This window comes from Caretta caretta, chromosome 10 (genome assembly GCF_965140235.1).
Source record: "Caretta caretta isolate rCarCar2 chromosome 10, rCarCar1.hap1, whole genome shotgun sequence".
Lineage (NCBI taxonomy): Eukaryota > Metazoa > Chordata > Testudines > Cheloniidae > Caretta > Caretta caretta.
The window spans coordinates 20,620,344-20,632,589 of NC_134215.1; the positions used below are offsets into that span (position 1 = coordinate 20,620,344).

The following is a 12,246-nucleotide window of genomic DNA, read 5'->3' on the forward strand; positions in this document are numbered from 1 at the left end:
AAAGAAAAAAAAAATCTCCATCATCCAGAAACAGCCATAGATAAGTTTGTGATAAGAACCAGCAGATTATATAAAGTGGTAATGGATGAAAAAATTGCCTGGTTTGTTTATGTAACAAACTGCTTTCTGTGTGATTGAGAACCCACACTTCATTAACATGGTTCAGTCATTAAGACCAGGAAACAGTCCACCCAACAGAGCAGCAAATTGCTGGATTAAGTGTATGAAAGAGAAACTGAGCAGTGTGCAAAAGGTTAGAGGATAAAATTGTTAACCTGAGTCTTGATGGGTGAGCAATGTTCATAATGATCCTGTTGTATGTGCTTGCGTAACAATAGAAGAAGGGAATGTCTTCCTTACAGAAACAATTGATACATCAGGAAATGCACACACAGCAGAATGCTTACAAGAAGGAGCTGTAAAAGCTATAACAAACTGTGAAAAGAAATCTAAATGTCTAGTACACAGCTTGGTCACAGACAATGCTCCAAAAGTATGCAAGATGAGAAGAAATTATTTTGAAGAGAGTCCCAAGCTAATAACATACAGTTGCATTGCTCATTTGATGTACCTCCTAGCCAAAGACTTCAGTGTTCCAGAAATAAAGGCTAATGTTGAAATTTCAAAGTACTTCCTTAACAGCCACTTTGCAGCAGCTGCTCTGAAAAAAATGGGAGGAACCAAGCTAACTCTCCCACAAGACGTGCGATGGAACTCAGTATATCCAGAAGTGGCCTAATCTGACAACAGTTTGTGAATAAATTTGTGAAAAAATAGATGGCACTGTCACAGCCAAAGTTCTCAACACTGGGCTTAAGAGAAATGTTGAACATATGCTGAGTACCCTGAAGCCTATTTCTGTGTTCTTGAATAAAATTCAGGGAAATAGCTGTTTTATTGCTGACGCTGTTGAAATTTGGAAGGAACTGAGTGAGATCTTAAAAAGAGAAATATGCAATGACAGAGTTAAATTACAAGCATTAAAAAAACAAATGGGACAAGCACTATCTCTAGCTCATTTTCTTGCAAATATTCTCAATACTTGGTACCAGGGTAAAACCTTAACTGCTGAAGAAGAGGAGTTGGCTATGACATGGACATCCAGCAATCATTCTTCCATAATGTCAACTATAATAAACTTCAGCGCTAAAGGTGAACCATTCAAGAAATATATGTTTGCTGATGATGTTTTAAAGAAAGTCACACCAGTGAACTGTGGAAGTCACTTAAGGACTTGGATTCCGAGACTGTTGAAGTGATAATCTCACATTTAACAGCAGTAGCTTTTTTTGCTGGTGTAGAAAGAATATTTTCTTCCTTCGGACTAATTCATTCCAAATTGAGAAATTGTTTGGGATCTGAAAAAGCAGGAAAGCTTGTTTTTCTTTTCCAGATTATGAACATACAGGAAAATGAAGGTGAAGACGTCTGAGTTAGCTGCAGAAGCCGATATTTTAAGTTTCTCATGTTCACGTGGCTGACAGTTGATTTAGTTTTTTTTTAAAATTTTCATTTATTTTAGTTAAAACCAATTTTAACAAAAACAAACCTGATTTTAAAAAACTTGAATGTTTAATTAAATTCAAAAATTCATATGCTTGTTTTTAAAAAATGTTATATGTTTGCTGTTGCAGAAAAAAATCCAGAATACATAGCGTTGTTGTTTTAGTTAGATTAAAAAAAATTAAATGTCTGTCTGGTGGTGATCTCCTCCTAATACAGCATGGCAAGAAAATCCTCCAAATATTAATGATTAACCTGTTGAATTGGAGATAGTTCACCTCCCAATGACTTCATAAATATCTGCTTCAGTTACCTTTGGTAAATGAAATAACCAATCATTCATTTTCTGATATAGCTGTAAAACTAATCTGAAAAGATTTCAAAATAAATCACTTAAACTGTATAGTGTGTACCTTCTAAAAATGAAACCTACATCTGTCTCTGAGTTGTGAAGAATATGTATTAAGGTTATAACAATCAACAAGAATGCACTTTTATGTAGAAATCCATGATTAAATCGAGTTTTCCTGACTAGTGATTTAAATCATGATTTAAATCAAATCCACCCTGCCTTCTAGATCAAAAGGGGAAGGCAGAAAACTGTAATATTAGTTTAGCTGAATGGTATAGAGGTAGGGGTGTGTGTGTGTGTGTGTGAGAGAGAGCGATATGGGTGGGGTGGGGTAGGTGGAATGGGGGCAAGGGACAAAATGAGAAATTTCCAAATATATATTGAACTTTTCTTTCTCTGAGAGAGTTCCAGTATGCTACCACAAACAAATATTACCTCCATCCCCCCACCTCCTCAAAAACAGCTCTTCAAAGTCGAAGCCATTTAGTTAGGGGTCCTTTAAATAAACTGCTTAACAGGTTCAAAAGTACATTTAAAGGTAAAGAATATAAACCCATGAGGTTTTATAAGTATTCTACGGTCTGTCACTAATCTTGTCTGAGACTCAGGGTGGGTGAGGTAAAATCTTTTATTGGACCAACTTCTGTTGGTGAAAGAGACGAGCTTTCTTTAGCTCTGTGTAGCTCCAAAGCTTATCTCTTTCACCAACAGAAGATGGTCCAATAAAAGATATTACCTTTAGTCTCCTGGGACCAACACTGCAAACACTAATTTTATCTGTCATTTTAACCCTTTTCGTTTCTTTGTCATTTTAACCCTTTTCTACTTGTAATAGTACTCTTAAATAATTGCCACGGAATACTCTTTTTAAGTATCTGGAATTTCTTCCTGTGAAACACTTCCCATCAAGGTTCCCTGAGGAGCTATCAAAAATGTTAGCGACTTGATTGATTGGGGCGGGGAGGATATTAAATACATTATCTTTTTATTTCAGAGATGTCATTTTAGCAGTGTGCAAACTTGCTTTGGCAGCCTTAATCCTGGAAAAATCTTTTTGTGTGTGTTTTGTTTCCCCTGTCCCATCATGATGTATGTTTACCTTAAGGAAAGGCAGTAAAGTCCTAAAACATGAATTAGGTTTCTACATTTGTTATTAGCTGCTTTTCTCTAAAATATGTAAATCTTTCTTTTGTTGCCACCAGATTTAAAATGTAGAAAAGATAGAAAGAAGAAGAAAAGGGTAACACACATCATCTCATTTGATGAGGAGGAAGATGAACAAAATTTAGGAGATACTTTAAAGACAGCAGTTGCAGGAGAAAGCTCAGAAGAGAACTCAGACAAGTCTTCAGCTTTTGTGTTACCTTTCTCTGAAGGCTCTCTTGTACAAAATTTAAACGGAAATCAGAATACCCATTTGTGGAAAAGCGATTCCATGTTTCTGAACGGAGAATGTAGTTACCAGAAGCTTGATGTGAAGAGTATTGATGATGAAGATGTAGACGAGAATGAGGAAGAGATATATGGAAAGATATTGGGAAACAAAGGTGTGGAAGATGAAACAAAAGTTTCAGAAAAGTGAGTACACAGAGCCAAAACTAAACTGTCTGTGCAATTCTACTTTGCTTCAAGTGCTTAATAGGAACAGGAAAATTAATTTGCCTGACCTATAAGATCCCTAAACTTTTACCTATTTTTAGAATCAAACTATAACTTATCCAAATAATTCATATGGTCAAAATGTAAAATCTGGTGGTCTTCGCTTGTGATCTCTGGCAAGGACCAGAAGAAAAACTTGTGAGACTTCCAGGAGTTTCCTTACAAGATTTCCAGCTGAGCTTTTCAGACTCAAGTTTTAAATAGCCATCCAAACTTTTGGATGATAAATTCAAACCAACCCTTACCTATTGGAGATTTTCCCATCCTTCGTACGTGATCGCCTGGATGTTTGTTTTTTAAATGACACAGTTTTAATATTTTGTTTCTTGAAATTGCATCCCCCATCCTTTTCCTGATCATGTTTGGCAGACCACTGGGCACTGAAGGTGGAGAACAGGGCACTGCCCAGCCTGCCTGCCTACTTTGGACCAGCCAGCTCTGCTGTGAATCTGTGTTATGTTTGAAACATTTCTTCATACATGTACTCACAAGGGCTGGAGTTGGGGAGGGGAGAGGAGGGAGAACTGAGATACAATTCTTTCCTAGCATAACTTATCGCAACTTCTATCCTGAAAATGCTGTACAAAATTAATAATTGTATATTATATTTCAAAGAAATACATAAAACACAGATCACTGCCCATCATATGTTTTTATTTAGGCCACATGAAGGGGGCACATGCAATTCACAGATATGCACTTGGACTCCCCTGCAGATCCTGAATGATAATTCAGATATTCTGTTTCCTGTCAGTGCTGTTGGTTCTTACTCCCAGATTGGTAGGTATTTACTATTCTCTAATTTCAATAAACTGCTCTAGTTCTCTACTGTGTTGAAACCATGTTCTTATGTACCATAATTTTTATACAACTTCAGAGCTATCATTCTTGATAAACATGTACGTTCAAATTTTACCTGTATGTATTTGATTTGGCATACTATCAATTCCACATGCTTCTCTTTATTAGTGATTGTAATACAGTAGCTATGTATTATTTATATGAACTCCAGAATCTCCCAAATGGGCTTTAGCCAGCTGTATACTAGAATTTGTTTTTTAAATAAATGGAAAAAAATACCCTTTTTAGCTATAAAATATAATTGCACATGTTTTGGCATATATTGTGTAAACTTCAAGAAGTCAATTCTCTTTTTATTCTCCACCACATTTTCAGCATGCATTTTGCATTCTGACTCGATGAATATTTTATTCACATCCTTTGAATACTAACTTTGTGCATTACACTATTTATTTAAACAATGAAGAGTCCGACCACACTTTAAAGACTAACAGATTTATTTGGGCATAATTATTTGTGGGTAAAAAACCCACTTCTTCAGATGCATGGAGTGAAAATTACAGATACAGACATAAATATATATTGGCACATGAAGAGAGGGGAGTTACCTTACAAGTGGAGAATCAGTGTTGAAGGCCAATTCAGTCAGGGTGGATGTGGTCTTCTCCCAGTAACTAATGAGGAGTTGTCAATACCAAGAGAGGAAACATTTCTTTTGTAGTGAGCCAGCCACAGACTGTCCCTATTCAAGCCCAAATTGATGGTGTTAAGTTTGCAAATGAATTGTAGCTCTGCAGTTTCTCTTTGAAGTCTGTTTCTGAAGTTTTTTTTGTTGAAAAATGGCTACTTTTAAATCTGTTATTGAGTGTCCAGGGAGATTGAAGTGTTCTCCTACTGTCTTTTGTATGTTACCATTCCTGATGTCTGATTTGTGTCCATTTATTCTTTTACGTAGAGACTGTCTGGTTTGGCCAATGTACATGGCAGAGGGGCATTGCTGGCACATGATCGCATATGTCACATTCGTAGATGTGCAGGTGAATGAGGTGTGGTTGGATCCTACGATGGTGTCGCTAGAGTAGATATGGGGACAGAGAAGGCAACAGGGTTTGTTATAGGGATTGGTTCCTGGGTTAGTGTTTCTGAGGTGTGGTGTGGGTGTAGTTGCTGGTGAGTATTTGCTTCAGGTTGCGGGGCTGTCTGTAAGCAAGGATTGGCCTGCTTCCCAAGGCCTGTGAGAGTGGGGGATTGTCTTCCAGGATAGATTGTAGATTGCTGATGATGTGCTGGAGAGGTTTTAGCTGGGGGCTGTACGTGATGGCCAGTGGTGTTCTGTTATTCTTCTTGTTGGGCCTGTCCTGTAGTAGGTGACTTCTGGGTACCTGTCTTACTCTGTTAGTCTGTTTCCTCACTTCCCCAGGTGGGTATTGTAGTTTTAAGAATGCTTAAAACACTTGATAGAGATCTTGTAGGTGTTTGTCTCTGTCTGAGGGATTAGAGCAAATGCAGTTGAATCTTAGAGCTTGGGTGTAGACAATGGATCGTTTGATGTGTCCTGGATGGAAGCTGGAGGCATGTAGATGAGTATATGTAGCGGTCAGTAGGTTTCCGGTATAGGGTGGTGTTTATATCACTCTCACTTATTTGCACTGTAGTGTCCAGGAAGTGGATCTCTTGTGTGGACTGGTCCAGGCTGAGGTTGATTGTGGGGTGGAAATTGTTGAAATCCAGGTGGAATTCTTCAAGGGCCTCCTTCCTGTGGGTTCATATGATGAAGATGTCATCAACATAGTGTAAGTAGAGGAGGGGCTCTAGGGGATGAGAGCTGAGGAAGCGTTGTTCTAAGTCAGCCATAAAAGTTTTGGCGTACTGTGGGGCTATGTGGGTACCCTTGGCAGTGCTGCTGACTTGAAAATATAAGGAGTCGCCAAATCTGAAATGGTTGTGGGTGAGGATAAAGTCACGAGGCTATGGCACACCTGGTGGCTGAGCTTTATCAGGGATACTGTTTCTGAAAGCTTGTAGTCCATCTTCGTGTGGAATTTTGGTGTAAAGAGCTTCTACATCCATGGTGGCTAGGATGGTGTTTTCAAGAAGAAAACCTATACTTGGTACAATTTATTTAGATAATTAACTTAAAAACTGAGCTAATGGAGGATGGATGTAGATCCATGCAGCACATGGGTTGTCTTGCATGTTAATTATCTTGCTGATGCCAGAAAATGTGTATGTTTCTATGAGTATTCCATATTATAATATGACACAGGAGACATACCAGGGTGCTGTGGAGGAGCAAGTTTCTCTGGCATGTCTTCCAGTGTGGAAAGTGTTCCAGTTGATAGGTTTTCAGTAATCAGTGGGACTGAGTATACTTGCCATCTTGAAAACTATTGTGGACTTAAAATGAACTACCTAAATGGTTTCAGTGAAAATGTTTACAGTAAAAGATCTTGTAGCAGGAATTTATAATTGTCTTAACTAAAAAATGTAAACATTTCTGTTGAAATGCTGAATTGTTAACTAAAACAAAATTATTTAAAACTGGAATTTTGGAATATTTATTAAATTGTAGAGGTGTGCCTGATGAGGACAGTAATAAAAATGTTTTAAAAGTGGCAAAAAAAAATTGTGCAGTCCTAAGTGTGTGTAGATAACAGTAAACAACTGCACACTTGTTTGTGTTGAGGTGTGAAAGGGATACAGAGCACAGGCAGAGAACCGTCATTTTGGGAGCAACAAATTTATGTAATTCCCCTGAGTCGTAACCCTGGTTGAGGATGCCATGTCAATGCTCTTCCTGGAGTTGAGGGGGTGGAGGGTTGGAGGGGGAGAGAGAGAGAGAGAGTGCATCTTAAATTCACAGTTTATTATATTTGATTGTTCAGGAGGAGGCACTTAATCAGTTGTTGGCAGCTTTCTTTTGATTTCTGTGAGCCCAACTCTGAGAGGTGCCGAGCACTTTCTTGAGATGTATTGAGCAGTCTTCAACTTTCATTTACATTAACAGGAGTTGAGGACCCTCTGTACCTGGCAGAATCTGGCACTATATGAATAGCTAAATTGTGCACAGTATATAAATTAAGAGAACTTGATTCCCAATCCTGTCAGGTGCTGAATATCGTCTTTCCTGTTGCAATTGATGCAGGCACTGCTTAGCACCTCAAAATATGGGAGATATGAATATACTGTAAAACACAGCTACGTGTAATTTTTCAACAGCTCACTGAAAAAATTTCTAGAATAGACGAGAACTAAGAATTACACTCATACTCATTATTTTTACATGGACTGCCAAAAAAATTACATGTTAGAGAGGGGAGAAAACAGCTGTGTTTCTGAAATCCTTAGCAGTTTATGCTGTGTGCCTGGCTAGGCGAACATGAACTTTGAGTAGTCTTAAATCAGCATTTCAGTTGTGTGATAGAATAGATTTTATTCTTTTAAAAAAAAATTCATTATTTTAATAAATAGTTTGGTACTACTTCTATGAAGTTTCGAAGTATTAAATGTCCTAAACATGTTAATAATATGGATGTTGGTTTTCTGTATGTCCGTTCGTATTGTTTGTGCCTGACATGGAATTTAGACCTCCACAATGATTTCATGACACAACGTCTACCTAAATTATTTTAATTTAAAAAACAATACCACTTGTATGAAAGTGGAGATTGAAAGGTCAAGGAGTAACAGGATGCCACAGATTTAAAATGGCCTAATGCAAATTTTAATGTACTGACGTGGAACAAAGCTTTGGTTTTTGATAGATGCCAACCACAGACACTTGCAAATCCTAAAAAGCCTAATCGTTGAAGGACTTGAATATAGTTGATTCAAAATGATGATATGCATACTTCAGTATTATATTGCAATAGTAAAATTACAAGATGAATGTGTACAATAGGTGATGGTTAAATTTGTGTGTATAATTCATGTGTGTATAAAACTATAATGAATTGTCTCAAAAATAGAATTCGCTGTTGGGTTGAGGCCAAGGAATGTAAAGTTTTAGTTACAGAAGAGAAGTTTTAGGCAGATACTAACTAGAGAAAAATAACTAATAACTGAAGTCACATGAAGTTGGTTTCATACAGGAATATACAAAATATGGCTGTTGGGCTGAATGCTATGTCTCAGTCTCATCTGCTGGGTGCATGTCATAGCACAGTCTCTCTCCCCACTCTCCTCCACCCCCCGGCCATAAAGGTCTATGGAGAACTGAATTCTCATAGCAATTTACTTATTTGTCATCCTCCAATAACTACAGTAGTGTTAATTTAGATGTTAGAGGAGCCATGGAGAAAATACAGGATTTCTGTGGGGACTGAAAGTAGATTAATTTGGATATACTCTGAGATATAAATTGAAAGACCTTGGTAAGGTAGCTTTTATTATGGCCCATTAAAACAGATGTATATAACTAACAATGTGATTACTTTAAGATTACCATTGTCTATTAATGTCTGTATTCCTACATCTGTGCTTTCATTTCTTCCTGCACTGTTCCTAGTTTTTACATTACTGCCCCCTTCACCTTTCTTACACTCGTATTTTCTTGCCTATCCTGTTTCCTTCTACAGATGGAACACACTCTCCTTGCACGCAAGCACACTCCACCCCAAAACCCATTTCTTTCCAGAATCCTTTTACCAACTCAGCAGTAATCTTTACAGCATCATTTTTCTGAATGATTATGATCCTGAGATGATATGGAACACAAACTCCAGGGCAGGGAGAGAGTCTGTAAAACTGTGTACATTAATGATTCTTTATTTTGCCATAAATGTGTCACCAGAATATATAGTTTGTTTAGTTACTTGGCTAATTGTTTCATAAAATAACATGCTTATTTGAATGTGTTCTCTTTTTAATGACTGCTTCACAGTTCAGCAGCATTCCAAATATATGCAGTTCCATTTTGAATCTGCGGTGTATATTTCTGTAGTTTTTGAGAACTATTAATTGATGAGGTAGATAAATGGGCAGTGTTTTTTTAAACAATTTTTCTGTATAATTATGGTGGTAAAAATGGAAGAATATAACTTGAAAAGAATTAAGTAATGTTGTACTGCCCTCTATTGTTGCTTCATATACTTGCAACTTTAATAAAATAATCAGTAATTGAATAGTTGTATGCAGTGTTGTAGCTGTGTCAGTCCAGTGTACTAGAAAGACAAGGTGGGTGAGGTAATATCTTTTACTGGACCAATTCTGTTAGTGAGAGAGACAAGCTTTTGAGTTTACACAGAGCTCTTCTTCAAATCTGACTGAGGCCTGAAGAAGAGTTCTATTTAAGCTCAAAAGGTTGCATCTCTCACCAAAAGAAGTTGGTCCATAAAGATACTACCTTGTCCCAGTAGTTGAACAGAGAAGAACTGAGCAGTCCTTTTTTTTTTTTTTTTACCTTTAATAAGAATTGTGAGCCTCAGACCCCTGTCAGCAATCTTTCTGAGTTTTTAAATTTGTCCTTAAACTTTATACCAGGTTTCAGACCAAAACACCCACAGAGAGAAACTATTTTGTTTGCTACTATAATTCAAGTAATTTGATTTCTTTGTTTGTTTAGTTGACAACATTGGAGCTTGGTCTGTGACAAACAGTTGCTAATTACTCTGCAATGGTGGGAGGAAATTTTTAGTGTTTTAATTGATTGGAAAATAGGGTAGTATTATGAAAAGATTGTTAACCATACCGTTTGGACTGTTGCAGAATTGATATGGTGTGTACTAACATCCTAATATTTCATCTTGATTTATAGGCAGCTGATATAACTTTGAAATTGTTACAATATACTTTTTCATTAATTTGTAAGGATGCCTTGACTTCAGTCCTTATTGTAATGCTTCAAGGATGTGTCAAGACGCATCAAGTCTCCATGTACTGTGAGGTAGCACAACTTGGGGTTGAAATTCAGTTTTTTGGAAGCAAAGTAGAGAGTTCAGTAATGACAGAGGTTTTTTAAACTGTACCATTTTAAAAAACAAACACAGACATGCCCCTCCTTATTCCACCCAACATCACTGTCAACACACTGTCAACCTTCTCTCTCCATTTTTTTTTTAATCCAGTACTGTTTTAACATATGCCTCTAGGTTTATTTTGTGGGAAACCTCATTATGATAAAATATATTTTGGATATATGCAGAAAATGTCAGTGAAATATGATTGAATTTTTGTTTCACTTGAATGTTTTATAAGGGACTGAATGGCACATGGGGCTATTAAATAGAGACAGCCTTTTGTATGTAGGATGATGGTATGAATATGGATTAATTTTTTATTAGGGACATAAAATAGTCAGTTAGATGACTTAGAAAAATTAACTTCTTAATATACACAACAGATGCAGTATGAGGTATAAACTTTTCCACACTGACCCATTAATGTCTAAATCATGACATGATGGAATGAACTCTGGAAGTGAATGGTCTTCTATACTTATTTAATCCTCATTGTCTGTAAGAAGACTGCCAACAAAGATGTCAGTTGTAATAGTGGGTTTTTAAATTTACGAAATGTCAGTTTATGATTGGATTTAAACCACCAGTTCACTTCCCACAGCTCTGTTTGTGATGAGTATCAAATTTTATATTTAATTAAATTAAGCATCAGACTTCAGGGAAGGCATTTCCTCAGAACTGTGAAACATGAAATTGTGACTGTAAAATGTCAGCACACTAAATGTAATATGACTAAAAATTGTCAAAATGTAAAATTCTCAGAAGCACCTAAGTCTCATTGACAGTCAATGGGGCTTATGCACTTACAAGCCTATTTTCTTTGTGAAATTTTGATTTATGTGCTTTGAAAATTTTACCCTTACTACCTTTATTAGTTACAAGTGTAACAGACAACTGTTAGATTTTGCTCATTTTTTACATTAACTAATTTTATGTCCTGTGCATGCTACTTTAGGTAACCTGGAGAATGGAGATGGGCATGAAAGTGCTGTTCTTGCAGTAGAACTGGCTCAGAGAGGATCTGAACTTCCTTATAGGTAAATCAAATTTAGATTTTCTAATTATAAAACAGAAGTACCTAATGGTAAACAGGCACATGCAAAGTAAAGTTGGCACCCAAGCCAAAATTACTCAATATTCAAAACACACCACTAATCAGATTAATTCTATAAACATTTGGAAAGACAAATGCCTAAATCCTTCCATATTTTCCATCCTTCCATATTTTCATAATCTTCTTAATATTTTATATTATCTCTAATGATGCTAAAAGACCTATGTCAAATGGTATCTGGACTTCATCTGGAAGTCATTTTTGCACCATATACTAGTCATATAGTTTGTCTATTTGAATATTAATATTTTCAATATTTATAAATTAAGATTCATGCAGAAGTTATAGATTTTTTTTTTTAAATTTCAAATAAGTTTGGATTAAAATAAAAGTATTTTCCTCTTTATCTATGAGTTCAGCATGTTGTTTTGTGTTACATGTACACATGGTGAATAGAATGTGGTCATTTAATCGTTTCTACTTCTACAAATCTTGCTTATTAGTCTTTAAATTGAGCATTTTGTGTTCCTCTGGTTAATATTAATGATCTTCTGTCTTTTTAACTAGAGTGGATGCCAGTACTCCTGTTCAGGTGAATGCTTTAAGCAATATGTTACCTTCAGCCACTGTGCCAGAATCAATGACAATTAGTAAGTACTTGCTTGAACCATTTAGATTGACAGTATGTGCTTTTCAGAATTAGCTTTTCAAACTCTACTGATAGCGTGCGCATTCGCTTTCTTTCTCTCTCTGGGATGTTTCCTGTGAGGCAAAGCCTTTGCTCTGATGATCACCCAGTGGTTCTCTTTTGACCTGCTGGCTATCAGTGGGCATGACAGTTCTGAGATGGTTCTGAATCTGCAGTTCCCAGCTTGTGATACTGTGTTGCCAATGTGACACCAGCCTTTTTTCTCCAACAA

General features: G+C 36.5%; 1 protein-coding gene across 3 annotated transcripts in view; it reads left to right on the forward strand.

Moving 5' to 3' along the window:
• The window catches only part of SNX29 (sorting nexin 29), a 435,642-nt gene that overhangs the window by 45,733 nt on the left and 377,663 nt on the right, over positions 1–12,246 (forward strand). For all 3 annotated transcript variants that reach the window (XM_048866549.2, XM_075132756.1, XM_048866552.2), the window contains 4 exons: positions 3,058–3,433; positions 4,176–4,294; positions 11,228–11,309; positions 11,894–11,976. In XM_048866549.2, coding sequence (XP_048722506.2) covers positions 3,058–3,433; positions 4,176–4,294; positions 11,228–11,309; positions 11,894–11,976 — 660 coding nt within the window. The remainder of the gene's footprint in view (positions 1–3,057; positions 3,434–4,175; positions 4,295–11,227; positions 11,310–11,893; positions 11,977–12,246) is intronic.